This window comes from Castor canadensis, chromosome 11, assembly GCF_047511655.1.
Source record: "Castor canadensis chromosome 11, mCasCan1.hap1v2, whole genome shotgun sequence".
Classification (NCBI taxonomy): domain Eukaryota; kingdom Metazoa; phylum Chordata; class Mammalia; order Rodentia; family Castoridae; genus Castor; species Castor canadensis.
The window spans coordinates 70,236,990-70,252,977 of NC_133396.1; the positions used below are offsets into that span (position 1 = coordinate 70,236,990).

A 15,988-nucleotide genomic window follows, 5' to 3' on the forward strand; every position below is an offset into this window, starting at 1 on the left:
CTCCCCCAACTAATTTTCTGCTCTTTTCTTTCATTCTCTTCTTCTTTCTCCACCTTCTTCTCCTTACCTCCTCCTATCTTTCACCCTACAGCCCCTATCTCCTTCACACACTCATCACTCTCTGAACAATCTACTATAGCAACTGTACACATTACCCCATCCATCTTATTCCTCTGTAATCACAGATAAAAGCACCTTCCTCCTCAGCAAATGAATTGTATCTTAACATAAAATAGGTCCCTATTACCCTGTATTTCCCACCGCTTACACTCCTTCTCGCACCTCACTCCATCCCCCTTCCTGCCCTCTCCTCTAATCCATTCTTTTTAATAACCTAAGTATCAATCTATATCCAAACAACAATTATCCCCTTCAATTCCCACTGCTTATTGATCCTATCACCAAGAGGTTCTCTATATACTATGTAAAAAATTGGTCTGGTATTTAATCTGTGAATATGTTATTGCTAAATTATACCTCCAGGTCAGGGAACAAAAATAGCACATCAAGCAAGCTGATGTCTAAGCCAGTCATAGCATAGTCAAGGGAAAGATAACAGGAATTAAAACCCATTGCTAGCCAATCAGTGATACAGAAGCAAGGCACAAAATAGAAACATGGGGAGAAGAAGACAGGGGATTACAATCCTTCAAAAAACTAACAATTACTCAACAGAAGATTTAGTAAAAAATGAAGGAAATACATATCCAATTGCTGACTCAAGTAGAGTGATATGTATGCCCAATGAGTTTAATGATGACCTTAAAGAGGTGCTCAAAGAGGAGCTCAAGGAGGAAGTTATGGAGGTGCTAAGAGAGAAATTTAAAGAGAACATACAAAAACAATTAATAGAATATCAAGACAACACAAATAAAAAACTTGAGAAGACACACAGAAAAAACTAACTGGAGATTTCTAGGTGGTTCCAAGATGGTGACTAGAGGGATGAGGAAGCTAGCAGGTGTTCCATAAAGTAAAAATCTTGCTGAGATGTTGGAGAAACACCTGGTGGGAAAAAAACACCAAGAAAAGGCAATACTCCAACACTTCCACACCTCAATGCCATGATATACAGAGAAATCAGGAAGACTCCTGTGTCTCCAAGCACCAGCTCCTAACCTGCTTGGAAGACTCAGACCAACAGGTGAGCAAATAAACATCATGTGGTACTCCCACAGCCACCCCTAGAATAAATCAGCATAGCCCCCTGGACAGACTGACCCTTGCCCTGCAAATAAAAACCTGAATAATAAACATGCAACTGAAAAAAGACACATAGCAAAGAGGGAGGGGTGCCCTGAGCTCTGGAGAAAAAGGGAGGAGCACTTCCCCACGTGAATTGTAAATGTGTAAATAAACAAGCCTACTGGAGAAGGCTGGTTTAGCGGCTCCACCCAGAGAGCTTGGAGAGGGGAAGTCTTGCAACGGTGGTTGACATTCGGCACACTCAGGAGAAAGTGATGGTTGGGCAGTTCCCCATGTGAACTCTAAATAAACAAGGCCTGCAAGTGTAAATGGGCTGGCAGGAATTTACACTGAAAAAAAGAGAAGGGGTAAGCAACCAGGAGAACTCTAAATAAACAAAGCTGGCTGGATTAGGTGAGTGTGACAGCTCACTCCTGTGAACTGCAATAAACGAAGCCTGCAGCAGCAGCTGACTGACAGTAGGTGGCAGGTGAGCTGCAGCCTCAAACAGACCAGATAGAGGCTCACAAAACTGTCTCCACACCCAAAAACCGGGCGAGACAACCACAGTGCTACTGATTAAATACCAACACCATGACTGGATGCTGAAGGAGCAACATCACAGCTACTAAGCTAGAAATGGTGTGGTTTCTGGACCTGAAACTTTTATTATTTTATAGTTTTACATATCTTTTCTATTTTTTTATTATTATTTTTTCTTCTTTTCTTTTTATTATTATTATTATTGGTTTGTTTCTTGTGTGTGTGTGTGTGTGTGTGTGTGTGTGTGTGTGTGTGTGTTTCCTTTGATGAGACAATGACAGAACTACTACTCAAACACCAATACCAGGACTGAATGCTGAAGGAGTAACACCAGAACTATTAAGACTGAAAATTCATTGAATTTGAACCTGGGATTTTTTTTCTCTCTTCTTTTTCTTTTCTTTTCTTTCTCTGTCTCTCTAATGCCTATTTAGCTCACTGTTGATTAGTACACTATCTCTCCCTGTTTATTTCTTTGGCTCAGTATTTTTTTTTCTTTACACTCTTTGCTTTCTTTCTCATCTCACCCATCCATTATAGATATCATAATTTTTACTATAACAAGTTAGACGATACTAAATTACACACAGTACAGGGACAGTAACAGCAGCAAGTGGAATGATGGAAAGACGGAAAAAAGATGGAAACCATTTTCTCCCCAATAATAAATTAGTACAGGAACCAGAGGGAAATCAAGAAAACAGATACCCAGATCCAGACTCCAACAAAACAAAGATAAAGTATGCCAAAGAACCTGAGGAAGCCCACAAGAACAGTTTGAAAGAAGAAATCCTGCAAGTAATCAATGAGAATTTTATAGCGATGATACTGGATATGGTCAACCAAAATGTACAGGAGACACTCAAGAAATCCCAAGACAACTAAAATAGAGTGTCAGAGCCAACAATGGGACCTTGCCTGTGTGACTTGGTACCTGGTATTGTGAGAAAGCTCCAAGAAACTGGGGCAAAAGCCTCAGGACCAGACTGTGCCTGTGCATGTGTGAGTTGGTACCTGGCCTTGTGAGAAAACTCCAAGGAACTGGGATAAAAGTCTCAGATCAGACTGTGCCTGTGTGAGTTGGTATCTGGCCTTGTAAGAAAGCCAGAAATCCAGAAAAACAATATTCAAGGTTCCCAGATGGCTTCGACAATAGAGAACTTGAGAAAGCACGAGAACAAATAAAATAAACTAAAAGAACTGTATAAACAACAAAGTGAAGTAAAGAACAACATAAATAGAGAAATAAATGAACTCAGGATGAAAATAGACGACATAAAGAGGAAGCGACCCAAGAGGAAGTGACCTCAGAAAAAAGAACAAAACAGAAATGCAAAGCAAAATGGAAGGCACTCCAAGAGATTAGAACAAGCAGAAGACAGAATCCAGAACTTGAAGATGAAATGTTAACTAAAGGAAATACTGAAGAACTACTAGACAGACAACTCATGACCTGTGAAAGGAACATGCAATAATCAATGACTCCATCAAAAGACCAAACATGAGAATCATGGACATTGGAGAAGGCGAAGAGGTGCAAACAAAATGAATTTGTAATACAGTCAAAAAATAATAACAGAAAATCCCCCAAATCTAGAGAAAACTATGACCATTCAGGTACAGGAAGCCTCCAGGACACCAAACAGACTTGAAAAAAAATAGAACTACCCCACGACATATTGTCATTAAAACAACAAGCACAGAGTATAGAAAAGAATATTGAAGCTGTAAGAGAGTAAAAAACAAATTACTTACAAAGGTAAACCCATCAAAATCACAGCAGATTTCTCAACAGAAACATTAAAAGCAAGAAGAGCATGAGGTGAGGTCTTCCAGGCAGTGAATGAAAAAATATCATTCAAAATAGATGGAGCAATAAAAGTCTTCCATGATAAGCAGAAACTAAAACAATATATGACCACAAAGCCACCACTGCAAAAGATTCTTCCAAGGATTCTGCACACAGAAAGTGAAACCCAACAGAACCATGAAAGGGCAGGCAGTACCAAACAACAGGAAAAGAAAAAGCAAGAAAGTAGTCAGTAACATCAATTTAGCTACATACAAACCCTCAAACAACTAAGACAACTAAATGACAGGAATTACCACATACTTATCAATCCTAACACTCAATGTGAACGGGCTTAATTCTCCCATCAAAAGACACCATTTGACAAAGTGGATCAAAAAAGAAGATCCAATAATTTATTGCTTACAGGAGACCCATCTCATCAATAGAAATAGGCATAGGCTTAGGGTGAAAGGCTGGAAGAAGATTAACCAAGCCAATGGTCCCTGAAAACAGGCAGGAGTACCAATACTTATCTCTGACAAAGTAGACTTCAAACCTACATTGATCAAATGAGATAAAGAAGGATTTTCCATACTAATAAAAGGGGAAATACAACAAAAAGAAATAAAAATTATCATCCTATATGCACCCAATATCAAAGCACCCAATTTCATCAAACATATTCTGAAGGACCTAAAAATATACATAAACTTCAACACAGTGGTAGTGGGAGACTTAACACCCCACTATCACCAATATATAGATCATCCAAACAAAAAATCAATAAAGAAATCCTAGATCTAAAATATACCATAGATCAAATGGACCTAGTTGATGTCTACATAACATTTCATCCAACTTCTACACAATGTACATTTTCTCAGCAGCCCACAGAACCTTCTCCAAAATAAATCATATCCTAGTGCACAAAGCAAGCCTCAGCAAATATAAGAAAATAGAAATGATACCATGCATTCTATCAGACCACAATGCATTAAAACCAAAACTCAACAACAAAAATAAAGACAAAAAACAAACAAACAGCTGGAAACTGAACAACTCATTGCTTAAAAAAAAATTGGAGGCTTCTTAAAAATCTAAACATATATCCGCCATATGATCCAGCAATCCCACTCTTGGGGATATACCCAAAGGAATGCAATACAGGTTAATCCAGAGGCACCTACACACCCATGTTTATTGCAGCACTATTCACGATAGCCAAGTTATGGAAAAATCCAAAATGCTTCACTACTGATGAATCGATCAAGAAAATGTGGTACTTGTATGCAATGAAATTTTACTCAGCCATGAAGAAAATTAATTTTATCAATTGCAGGTAAATGGATGGAACTGGAGAACATCATTCTGCGTGAGGTCAGCCAGGCTCAGAAGACCAAAAATCGTATGTTCTCCCTCATTTGCGGACTTTAGATCTAGGACAAATGCAGCAATGTGGTTGGACTTGGATCACAAGAAAAGGGGAGAGCACATACAGGATATATAGGAATAGGTAGAAAACCCATAACATGAAAGCATTTGATGTGCCCATTACAGAGGAACTAATACAGAAACCTTAAAACAACAGGTTATCACTAGCAGGGGATCAGGAACCAATGTAAAGATCAGTTAGAGTTAAATCAACATGGGTTGCAACACATGAGTACATGAAAGCAATGGTAGGAATCTCTCTGTATAGCTATCCTTAACTCAACTAGCAAAAAAGCTTTGTCTTTCTTATTATGCGTACATCCTTTCTTCAACAAAATCAGTGAAAAGGGCAGAACGGAACCTGCCTGAAACTGAGGGGCGGGAAGGGTGGTGGAGGGGGGGCAGGGTGAAGAAATGACCCAAACAATGTATGCACATGTAAATAAATAAACAAAAAACCAAAAAAATCATCCTCCTGGACAAAAAAAAAAGAAAAAGAAAGAGATGAATTAATTGGGGTTACAATACATATATACATGGAAATAGCAAAAGGGAACTCCCTGTGTTTCTACCTTTATCTCAAATAAGCAAAAATGTTATTTTTTTCTTCTACAAAATCCAATAAGAAGAAAGCAGAATAAGTCCTGCCCTGGGAGCATGTTGGTACCTGTGGGGAGGGAGGTGCATTTGAAAGGGGGAAGGAGAATGAATATGGTACAAAAGTGTTTATATATGTATGTAAACACAAAAATGATAGATGTTGAAACCATTCCAGGAATGGGGGAGGGGAGGATAAAGAAGAGTGGTAGCTGTTAAAATAGCCACCATTAGCAACACCACCAACAACAGGTGTTGGCGAGGATGCGGGGGAAAAAGGAACCCTCTTACACTGTTGGTGGGAATGTAAACTAGTACCACTCTGGAAAAAAATTTGGAGGCTACTTAAAAAGCTAGACATTGATCTACCATTTGATCCAGCAATACCACTCTTGGGGATATACCCAAAAGAATGTGACACAGGTTACTCCAGAGGCACCTGCACACCCACGTTTATTGCAGCACTATTCACAATAGCCAAGTTATGGAAACAGCCAAGATGCCCCACCACTGACGAATGGATTAAGAAAATGTGGTATCTATACACAATGGAATTTTATGCAGCCATGAAGAAGAACAAATGTTATCATTCGCTGGTAAATGGATGGAATTGGAGAACATCATTCTGAGTGAGGTTAGCCTGGCCCAAAAGACCAAAAATCGCATGTTCTCCCTCATATATGGACACTAGCTCAAGCGCAAACACAACAATGGGATTGGACTTTGAGTACATGATAAAAGCGAGAGCACACAAGGGAGGAGTGAGGATAGGTAAGACACCTAAAAAATTAGCTAGCATTTGTTGCCCTTAACACAGAGACTAAAGCAGATACCTTAAAAGCAACTGAGGCCAATAGGAAAAGGGCACCAGGAGCTAGAGAAAAGGTTAGATCAAAAAGAATTAACCTAGAAGGTAACACACACGCACAGGAAATTAATGTGAATCAACTCCCTGTATAGCTATCCTTATCTCAACCAGCAAAAACTCTTGTTCCTTCCATTATGGCTTATACTCTCTCTACAACAAAATTAGAAATAAGGGCAAAATAGTTTCTGCTGGGTATTGAGGTGGTGGGGGGAAGAGGGAGGGGGCGGAGTGGGTGGTAAGGGAGGGGGTGGTGGCAGGGGGAAGAAATGACCCAAGCCTTGAATGAACATATGAATAATAAAATAAAAAATAAAAAAAAGAAGAGTGGTAGAGGGGGTAAATTTAAGTATGATATGCTTGATACAGTGTAAGAATTCTTGTAAGTGCCACAATATACCCACCCAGCACAACAATTAAAAAAGGTATTGAAACCCAACTGAAGGATCAAATTTTGTCTTCCTGATATCCTGGTAGACCTTGATGGGAAGCAACTTGAATGAATGAAAGGGACTCTAATGTTTATATAAAATTGCAATCACAGATCAAATCAAGTAATTTCTTTACAAAGATATTCACATCAGGTTTGTGTTAGGTCAGCAAAAATGTGGATGAAATCTATATTAAAAATAAGAGCAAAATTGCTATAAATTCTGTTTTAGAGATCAGATACTATGAAGTTATAAATGATATTCAAAATTGTGATATTTCCAAACATTTGAAAGGCCTGAAAATGTTCTCATAATGATAATATGTACACAAATATAAATCTATATACAATATGATTCTACTGTAAATTTTGTACCTTTTGTATAACTGTATCTTGCCTCTATCTACATTACTTATTTAAAATGCAATGTTCTCACCACAAAGAAATGATCAGTATTTGAGCCAAGGGACATGCTGACTAACCTTATTTGGTCATTCTACAATGTACTGAAACATCACATTGTAGCTCATAAACATATATGTAAGAATCATTTTATAATTAAACAAATTTACAGTTAAAAAAACAAGATAAATGTTATATTTCATTGTGGAATTAAAAGTGCTTCTCTTTGAGTGACTGAATGAGAAAATGTCAGAAACTGCAGGATACTAAGTAAAAATAACAACTAAATGTAGTGTGGGTTGAATAAGAGCCTGGGAAAATTATTATTAGCAGTAGAAAAAGTAACAACATGTAATTTCTTAGTCCTCATTTAATGTCAAATCCCTTGCTTAAAACATAAATATTAATTACACATCATTCATGCTTAACATACTCAGAGCAATTGTCAATCACCCTAGCCTGACCCACTGGGACCTCTGAAATCTTTCCCCACTAGCAGGATATTGATGCTTTGAACCAATCCTCTCTCCCCACTCCCCACCTTTCTTGGCAACCCTCACCTACAATAAACTTTGTTACCTCTCATAGTATACCATGTGTCCTCCATGGATTCTTCCACAAATTAAGCAAGAATTTAGGAGTCTTCTGATCAGAGATTACTAGAGATTATAACACTTTCTGCATATCTAAGCAGTTCACAGTCATACTTAATGAGACGCAGAATGACATTTGCTTTTGCTGCAGGGGTGTGTGGTGATTGGAGGAAACATTGAGGTCTCTGGGCATGTTTTGTCTCTTGAGGTGGCACCATTTCATGAGTCTATACTCACTAAATCATGGGCTTTTTGTCACATCTATGCCATATGTATGTTACACTTCATAATAAAAGAGAATGACATTTACAATATGATCATTTCTCTCTATTGCTTCTGTCACTAAGTGAGCCTAAGAAAATAAAATAGCTGCAAATAAAACTTCCCAAACATTTCCTGTAATTGTAAGAGTATGGGGAACTTTTTGTGATTTGGACTTTGAACTCAGGTCCTCCTGCTTGCTAGTCAGGTGCTCTGCCATCTGAGACAGGCCTTTACCCTTTTTGCTTTAGATCTTTTTCAGATAAGGGCTTAAGCTTTTTTCCAGACTTTCCTGGACCTTGTTTCTTATATTTACACCTCCTGGAATGTCAGGCATGTACCACCATACACAGCTTATTGGTTGAGATGGTATTTCAGTAACTTTTGCCCTGCTGAGCTTGAACTGCAATTCTCTCAATCTCTGTGTCCTGAATAGCTGTGATTGTATGCTGAGTAATTTTTTTTCTTTAACTTTTGCAAAATAAAATGAAAGAAGTTGACTAAGAAATATATTTAAAGGTACAGTGTCTATTATATTGATAATTACAGAAATCTATCTGGTGAGTGCTAGAATATGATGGCTCCAGCAAAAGAAAAAAAGAGAAAAAGAGAAAGGAAGAAATAAATAAATCTGGCTATAAATAAGAAGGTAGACATTTTAGGCAATTATTATTTGTCAATAAATTAAATAGTTATATGTATAGCGATTTTATGTGATGCATTATATTTTTCCCAAATGTTTCCGGAGCAATAGCAGAGTCAAATGAGATACCGCATACAAAGTGCCTGTCTGATGGAGAGGACGCTGTACACAAACCAATGCTGGACTGATGAGGGTTCACACCACAAGTCTCTTTGGAAGGGCTTACAAGGATGTCAGTGTTCCACTGGCTTTCCTGCTAGTGTCTGAGGTGGACATCATTATGGAGGCCAGCACCTGGGGATGGCACATAGCCCACGTCTCACAGAGCTCACATGCAGGGCTTCTGACTGCTAGCCTGAGCTCCTAGTCCATGTGTGGTAGTGATGATAATAGTGATGGTGAAGCCGATAATGATGATAAATGACTCACCAGTGACAGTGAGCAAGAATAGAGCTCTATACATGAACATGTTCATGCTTACTCAGATGAAGAAGATAGACATTCAGGGCTCAGACTGACTTGTGCAAGGTTGTAAGCAGTGATGCTGGTTTCAGAATCAGACATCTGTGGTCTAACACACAGAGTCCAGTTAAGGATGGTGATGACAACGAAGGGTCTGTTGAATCTGGAAAATGCTCTATGTCAAATGTCACCATTAGTTGTTCAGAGGTCCACTCTACTGCCATTTATTTGTGTGTGTTTCTTTTCACTGTTTTAAAGAACACAAAAAGCATACATTGTTATTTGAAGACAGTGTCTGTAATTAGCTACAAAGTGGCCAAAGGATGATTTCAAAGTTGTATGATACTGGTGTCTAGATGGAATATGAAAACAATCACTTGAGGATTTTTTTTTATACATTTCTCATTCTGGGGAGATAGATTCACAAGCCAAAGGAAAAAGGAAATAAGTATGAATGTCTCAGATATTTTTGTGAATGTCAGTGGTTATAATGCCTGATGTTTATAGCTATTTAATGAATCAAAAGAAACGTGTTTCTGGTGAGAGCTGTGTCTGGAGAATCCCACATAAACGTGTCAAGTGAACAAATGACAAGATAGACCCCCCCCACTGATCAAAGAAAAATGGCTGGAATCATAGGGAATACCTATTCTAAAAACCCACTCCCCATTTATAACATCGGTTTAACTCGTAGCAAGATAGTGAAGTTTGGCACAGAGAGGTTAGGTAACATGCCAAGAGGAACATAGTCCAGAAATTAGAAGATCAAGATTCAAATTCCATGGGGATTAAGTCCAAGCTTATAGCCTTTGTAATAATAAATTATGTCTGAAATTGGGGTGAAAATAATTAAAAACCAATTAAATATTAATTAGAAAAAGTTTAGGGATATCAATTCACTCAACAGATTGTATAATCAGTGGGTTTATTGGTAGGAGGTGGAATATTTCAGTGAAATCTCTTAAAACCTAGGAGAGATTCACTAAGTGCAACAAGGTAAGGACAGGAACATTTTCTCATACTAGATGGGAACTCAGCTGTTCAGAGAAACCATCACAACACACAGACTAGAGGGAGAATCATTTGGGGGTAAAGCTATTTTAAACTTGTAAACATAAATAATTAGCATTTAGAAGGAAAGTATGTCGCTTTTGGATGCCAAATCATGCTGCATTTACAAGAAGTTCCACTCTTCCAAGAATGCTGGTTGTTCTGATTTTAATTATCCCAAAAAAGACCAATTCATTGAAGCAAACAAACTGAACTTCTGTTACACGCTGTAACAGAAAAAAGTATATGTGAATATGGTATGTTTTCCTCACAGAGGCAATGCTAATTCTGTGGTAGTAATGATAATAGCTGCTGCTACCATGATCTTGTCATTATTATTACCATACTTCATTGTAGTTATACCATTGAGTGTTTACTGTCTGGTAGATACCATACTGAATCAATGCCATGAATTATCTGATAAACATGTTTAACTTGAATTTGTAACTTCAATTCCAAATGGATCCTATGGTTTTCTTATAATCCTAACACATCTACCTAGTTCACTAACTTTTCTACTCTCCAAGATGATTCTCTTTATTTCCCCAACACTTATTAAGACCTCTCTGCTTTTCACTCACAGAAGTCTCCTTGATTCTAATTGCACTGAGAAAGTAGAAACCATCCAAAGTGTGTTCATGAGAACCATATCTGCCTTTCCCTGCTCTTGATCCAGTCACTGTATGATCCTTGCACAGACAGAAGGTCAGACCCTCCTCTTCTCCACTGATGTCCACACTCTCAGCCACTTTCAAAGGCTATCCTTCTGGAAGTTTATTCCACCTCTCACTCATCTTTACTTTTATCTATATATTGAGTAATGACCTTGAATGTGTAAATATCTCTAATATCACAAAACAATAATAGCATCAATATTAAACACATTGGTCCTTCTAGCTAAGCTCAAATTATTTTCTCTCCTTTACAAAAAAAAAAACCACAAGGGAATTAATTCAACCAAAACTTTGTATTCTATTCATCTTTCCAACTTCTTCTCTCTCCACTTTATCTTGATCCCTCTCCAAGTACATTGCCATTGAAATTGCACTAGTGAATGCCACAGTGGTCTCCATGTTGCCACATACCACGATTGAGTCTTACCCCTTATTTTCATCCAGCTATTACCTGTACGTATTGCAGTTCAGTATGCCCTGTCCTTAACCAACTTCTTCATCCATTCCCCAAACAGTGTTTTTCTCACCTTGGCAAATTCTATCATTATTTTATTTACTTGTCATCTGACGCCAATTGCCTCAGGTTTCAGTCTTAAATCTTTTCTCCTAATTGATCTCAACTAGCCCTTTGTCTTTAAGTAGTCTTCATGCTCTAAAGACTACAAAAAGAAGACCTTAGTTTCAGAGCTCTAAAATGACCTGCCCTTGATTTCAGTATTCACTTAAGCCAAAACAACATTTGTTCCCAATATACATAAAATCTGTGAGCTAATACCTCTTTGGTCTCTATTCTTCTTCAGGTGACTTTCTCTTCTTTGAAACTTCTTGAGTTGACTTTTTGCATCCATGTTTGTTCTCTGTTCTTCACAGCACAGACACAGAGATCCCTTGAAAATGTGCATCTTAAGTCACTCATCTTTGAAAAATTCTTCATGGTCTTCTCACTTCACTCAGAGCACTGTTGCCAAATCACACAGAGATGAGACATTTGAAGCATCTGGTCATGGATGCTCTAATTATACCTTTACAGAAGTTGACAAGCCAACTTCTTTCATATTAAATATTAGACTCTATTATCTTTGAGTGGTTTTGTAATTCTTGGACATTGATGTTTTCATAGTTGGTTCTGTAACATCCATCATGAATGTATTGTGGCTGAGCATTTGAGAGCTGCTACATTTAGCACAAGAGATTCCAAGATGAACATTGAGCTCACAGTTTATTGGTGTCACTCCCATAATGACAAACCTGATTAAGTTGTGTGATTTATCTTTTTTGTCTCTTATGGATAAGCAGTCTTTTACTTTGTACACAAATAATTGCAGAATAGCTGTCACCCAAAATTTGATAGCCTCTTACGGTTCTTTGTTTTGTTAAATCGGAAGTAAAATTTGAAGAACACCTGGTTCTTAGTAAATGTGTTGCTATAAACTCTGCTCTATGTTTTTTTCCCATAGAAACAAGAACCAAGATATGATTAATATTTTAACTTGCTAAGTAACAAATAGTTTTTGTTCTTTTTCTTAAAGGTTTTTACATAACTAGTGAAACATGCCTCCTCCCCCGTAGGAGTAAGAATCCAGAAGAAATAAGCCATCAGAACTGCCTATAGTAAATAAACTTTGACAGCTGACCCAGTGGTCTTAGGTGATAGGAACACATGGAGGAAGTACTTAGTAAGTCCCATCACCATGCATTGAGTCACTAAGCAATGCTTGCTACTACCCTCTGAGAAGAGCAATGTGTAAGTATCCTTTTAAATGCCCCCATGACGTCCTTGTTTCTGAGGCTATAGATGAGAGGGTTTAGCATAGGTGAGACTATGGTGTAGAAGGTAGACACCACCTTGTCCTTCTCTGGTGTGTGGAATGACTGTGGCACCACATAAGTGTAGAAGGCAGCCCCATAGAGAATGCTGACTGCAGTCAAATGGGATGAACAAGTGGTAAAGGCCTTTTTGCGGCCCTCAGCAGAGTGCATGCGATGGACTGCCAACAAGATTAGCGAGTAGGAAATAGAGATAATGGAGACGGGAATGAGCAACATAAGCACACAGCAGATGTTCATCAGTGCTTCATATAAGGATGTGTCAGTGCAGGCCAGTCTGAGAACTGCAGGGATCTCACAGAAAAAGTGGTTAATACTGAGGGAACTACAATAAGGGATATTCATAGTGATAGGGGTGAGTAAGAAGCCATCAAGTGAGCCACCAAACCAGGCACCAGCAGCCAGCAAAAGACACACCTTGCGGTTCATCAGAACTGGATACCTAAGAGGTTTGCAGACAGCCACGTAGCGGTCATAGGCCATGAGGCCGAGCAGGAAGAACTCTGAGCCAATTGTGGTCGAGTAGAGAAAGATCTGGAGGCCACAGCCCACAAAGGAAATGGTCTTCTCTTTAGAAACCATGTCCACCAGGAGCTTTGGAACAGTGGTACAAATGAAAAGGGTGTCCATTATAGACAGTTGGTTGAGGAGAAAGTACATGGGGGTATGAAGGCGGGAGTCCACCTGAATCAGGAATATCATGACCAAATTTGCCATTACTGCCACCACAAAAATAACAAAGATAACTGTAAACACAATCCCTGTAATCTCACTCTTCAGCAAAAGCCCCAGCAGTATAAAGTCAGAGGGTGAAGTTCTGTTTCTCATTAATATTGCATATGGCAGCTCCAGGAGAACAGGGACACACAATGGCTGTAAGTAAAAGTTAGACCAGAGACAGTCAATGTGGCAGAAACCTGCATGGAGATGACACTTCAGAGGCTTCAGGTTGGGATGAATTTTCACCAGGGGTAGAATAGAGACAAACAATCAAACCATCACACATCTCATTAAGTAGCAAATGTGGATCTTTCTCCCGTTGGAGAATGGTCCTTATGTTATGTCTATGTTCATGTGATATGCATAGATCATGGTAATTGAATAACAAAATTGGTGTAAGCTGTAAATTAGTAGAGCACTGACCATTTCTACTCTGTTCATTCTATGTTTCTCACATCCATAACAGGGCTAAGGAAATCCTGGTGGGGAATAAGATGATTGATTCATTGATTGATTGAATGGATAAATGTGTGTGAAATGAATAATGTGAATAAAGGTGAGGAAATGAAGGGCTAGGCCATTAGAGGGGCTTAATGAATGAAATGTACCTTATGAACCTGTCATTCTTTATTATTGCTTGTATCTAAGTTTGAACCTCCTCAGTATTGTTTGCAAGGCTTTGTTATAGAATATTTATTTTTCCAATGCTCCTATAAAATGTTGTTTTCAAATAGTTTCTTGACTCTCTTAAGTTTTCTGGAAAAAAACCTTCCAGAAATAGATTCTTAAATTGCAGTTACGATTATGCCAACAAATTGCTCCCCCATTACTCCCCATTGCAAATGTGGGTTTGGAAAGTGGGAAAAAGAGGTTCAAAATAAAATGTTGGTAGCTTGAAGTCATGTGAGCAAGAGACACACAGGAACAAGGAGTCAACCAAGGTGGGTGTTTGCCAAAACTTGCCTGCCATGAGTCCAAAGCTTAATTTAGGCTTAGAAAGCTATGCAGTAGATACATAGGAAAGTGAGAGCATGTGGCTACAGTTTAGAAAGGGAATTTTCATGTCTTTCTCTTACCAGATGAACCGAAGAATTATTAAAAAGAGAAAAGGAAAAAGAGCCACACATGTACTATAATGCCCTTCTCCCACAAAATTATGTCTCATTTGCTTGAGAAGCACATATTTGCATATGCATAAATAAGAGTCCAGTAATGGGGGAAACCCAGACAAATGATGCAGTTCAGTTGTGTGTTTTTACTCATGATTTCAACCTCAGCTCCTCCAACTAAGGTTGCCAGGATTCATAATAAAAATACAGAATGCTCAGCTGTTTAGTTTGTTTGTTATACACTTGCACTAAAAAAAATTTGATGCTTATCTGAAATTCAAATTTAGCTGGTTGAACTTTACTATGTGAAAGTCATAAAAGGTTTAAAAAGTTCAATAATTGTCACGACAGTGGAAATTGACTAATAGCAAAGCAAAACAGAATCGATAGAATCTAATGCAAAAGTGAGATTCTAACATCAAAATTAAATTGACTCACTCCAAGTTTCCCTCTGATTGACATGTTCCAATTACTCTGCAAGACAGCTCAAGACAATGGCCTCCTTTACCAGGCCTCCTAAAATACCTGTGGTCAAAACTACAAAGTTCTTGTCAGTATGTATTAGCCTACTATTACATTCATTTATATTGCGTTCCATCCTCTAAGGACAATTGAAAATAAATATTGTTTAAAATACATTTTGTTATGTCTATTAATATAAAAGAACAATCCTATGTTAGACTAAAAAATGTCTTAATAAAGCTATTCCATACTCAGGGAGAGAAAATGTATTTTCTCTTCATCATATTAAGGGAATTCAAATATTTTATTTAAAAATATAAATAATTCAAATGGAACATGTTTACCTCTCATCAGGTATAAAGCTAGTGGCCTGGTTTCATTATTGCAATTCTTATCATTCAACTTGGTTGTTCTAGGAGCTTTTCTTTGGTCTCTCTGCCCTCCCTCCTGTGTTCTTTTAGTTTTGTCTCAGCATAGTAATCAGAGTGAACTCAGGAAACCATATCACTCTCTGCTCAAAACTTGGAATAACTTCATGATCCCCTGGGCATTTTATCCTCTGAAATCACGGATTCCTCAGTGTGCTTAGTTTTTGCACTGAGTCTACACTTGTCCCTCACCGACACTGTGCTTCACTCAGGGCAACCCGCAGTCTAGAACCTCAGCCTCCATAGCGCTCTTCTCTGGGGTTTCCTACATCTGTGCAAGGTGATCTGCTATGTCCTCAGGACTTTTATCAATAGCAACCTTCTCAGAGGGGTGTAGGATGCTCATAATTCATTTCTTCATATTTCTTCACATTCCTCAGAAGCATCTAAGCTATTAGATATGATTACATTTGTCTCTTAATTCTGGAACTTAAACTCCATGTGATTAAGCTGTTTCCCTATTTTGTTTCCTATTTGTTCCTACCATATAAAAGATAACTGGCACATTAGGAGT

At 38.1% G+C, this 15,988-nt stretch overlaps 2 protein-coding genes across 2 annotated transcripts in view; one reads left to right on the plus strand and one right to left on the minus strand.

The window, feature by feature from the left end:
• The window catches only part of LOC109674272 (thyroid receptor-interacting protein 11-like), a 939,645-nt gene that overhangs the window by 400,675 nt on the left and 522,982 nt on the right, over window positions 1-15,988 (plus strand).
• Window positions 12,633-13,583, minus strand: LOC141414012 (olfactory receptor 2T11-like). The gene has a single exon (XM_074048894.1). It carries the CDS (start codon window positions 13,581-13,583, stop codon window positions 12,633-12,635), a length of 951 nt encoding a protein of 316 aa, XP_073904995.1.

Excerpts from the sequence above, each read along its gene's own strand:
- LOC141414012 (XM_074048894.1), bottom strand. The coding sequence starts at position 13,583 with ATGAGAAACAGAACTTCACCCTCTGACTTTATACTGCTGGGGCTTTTG.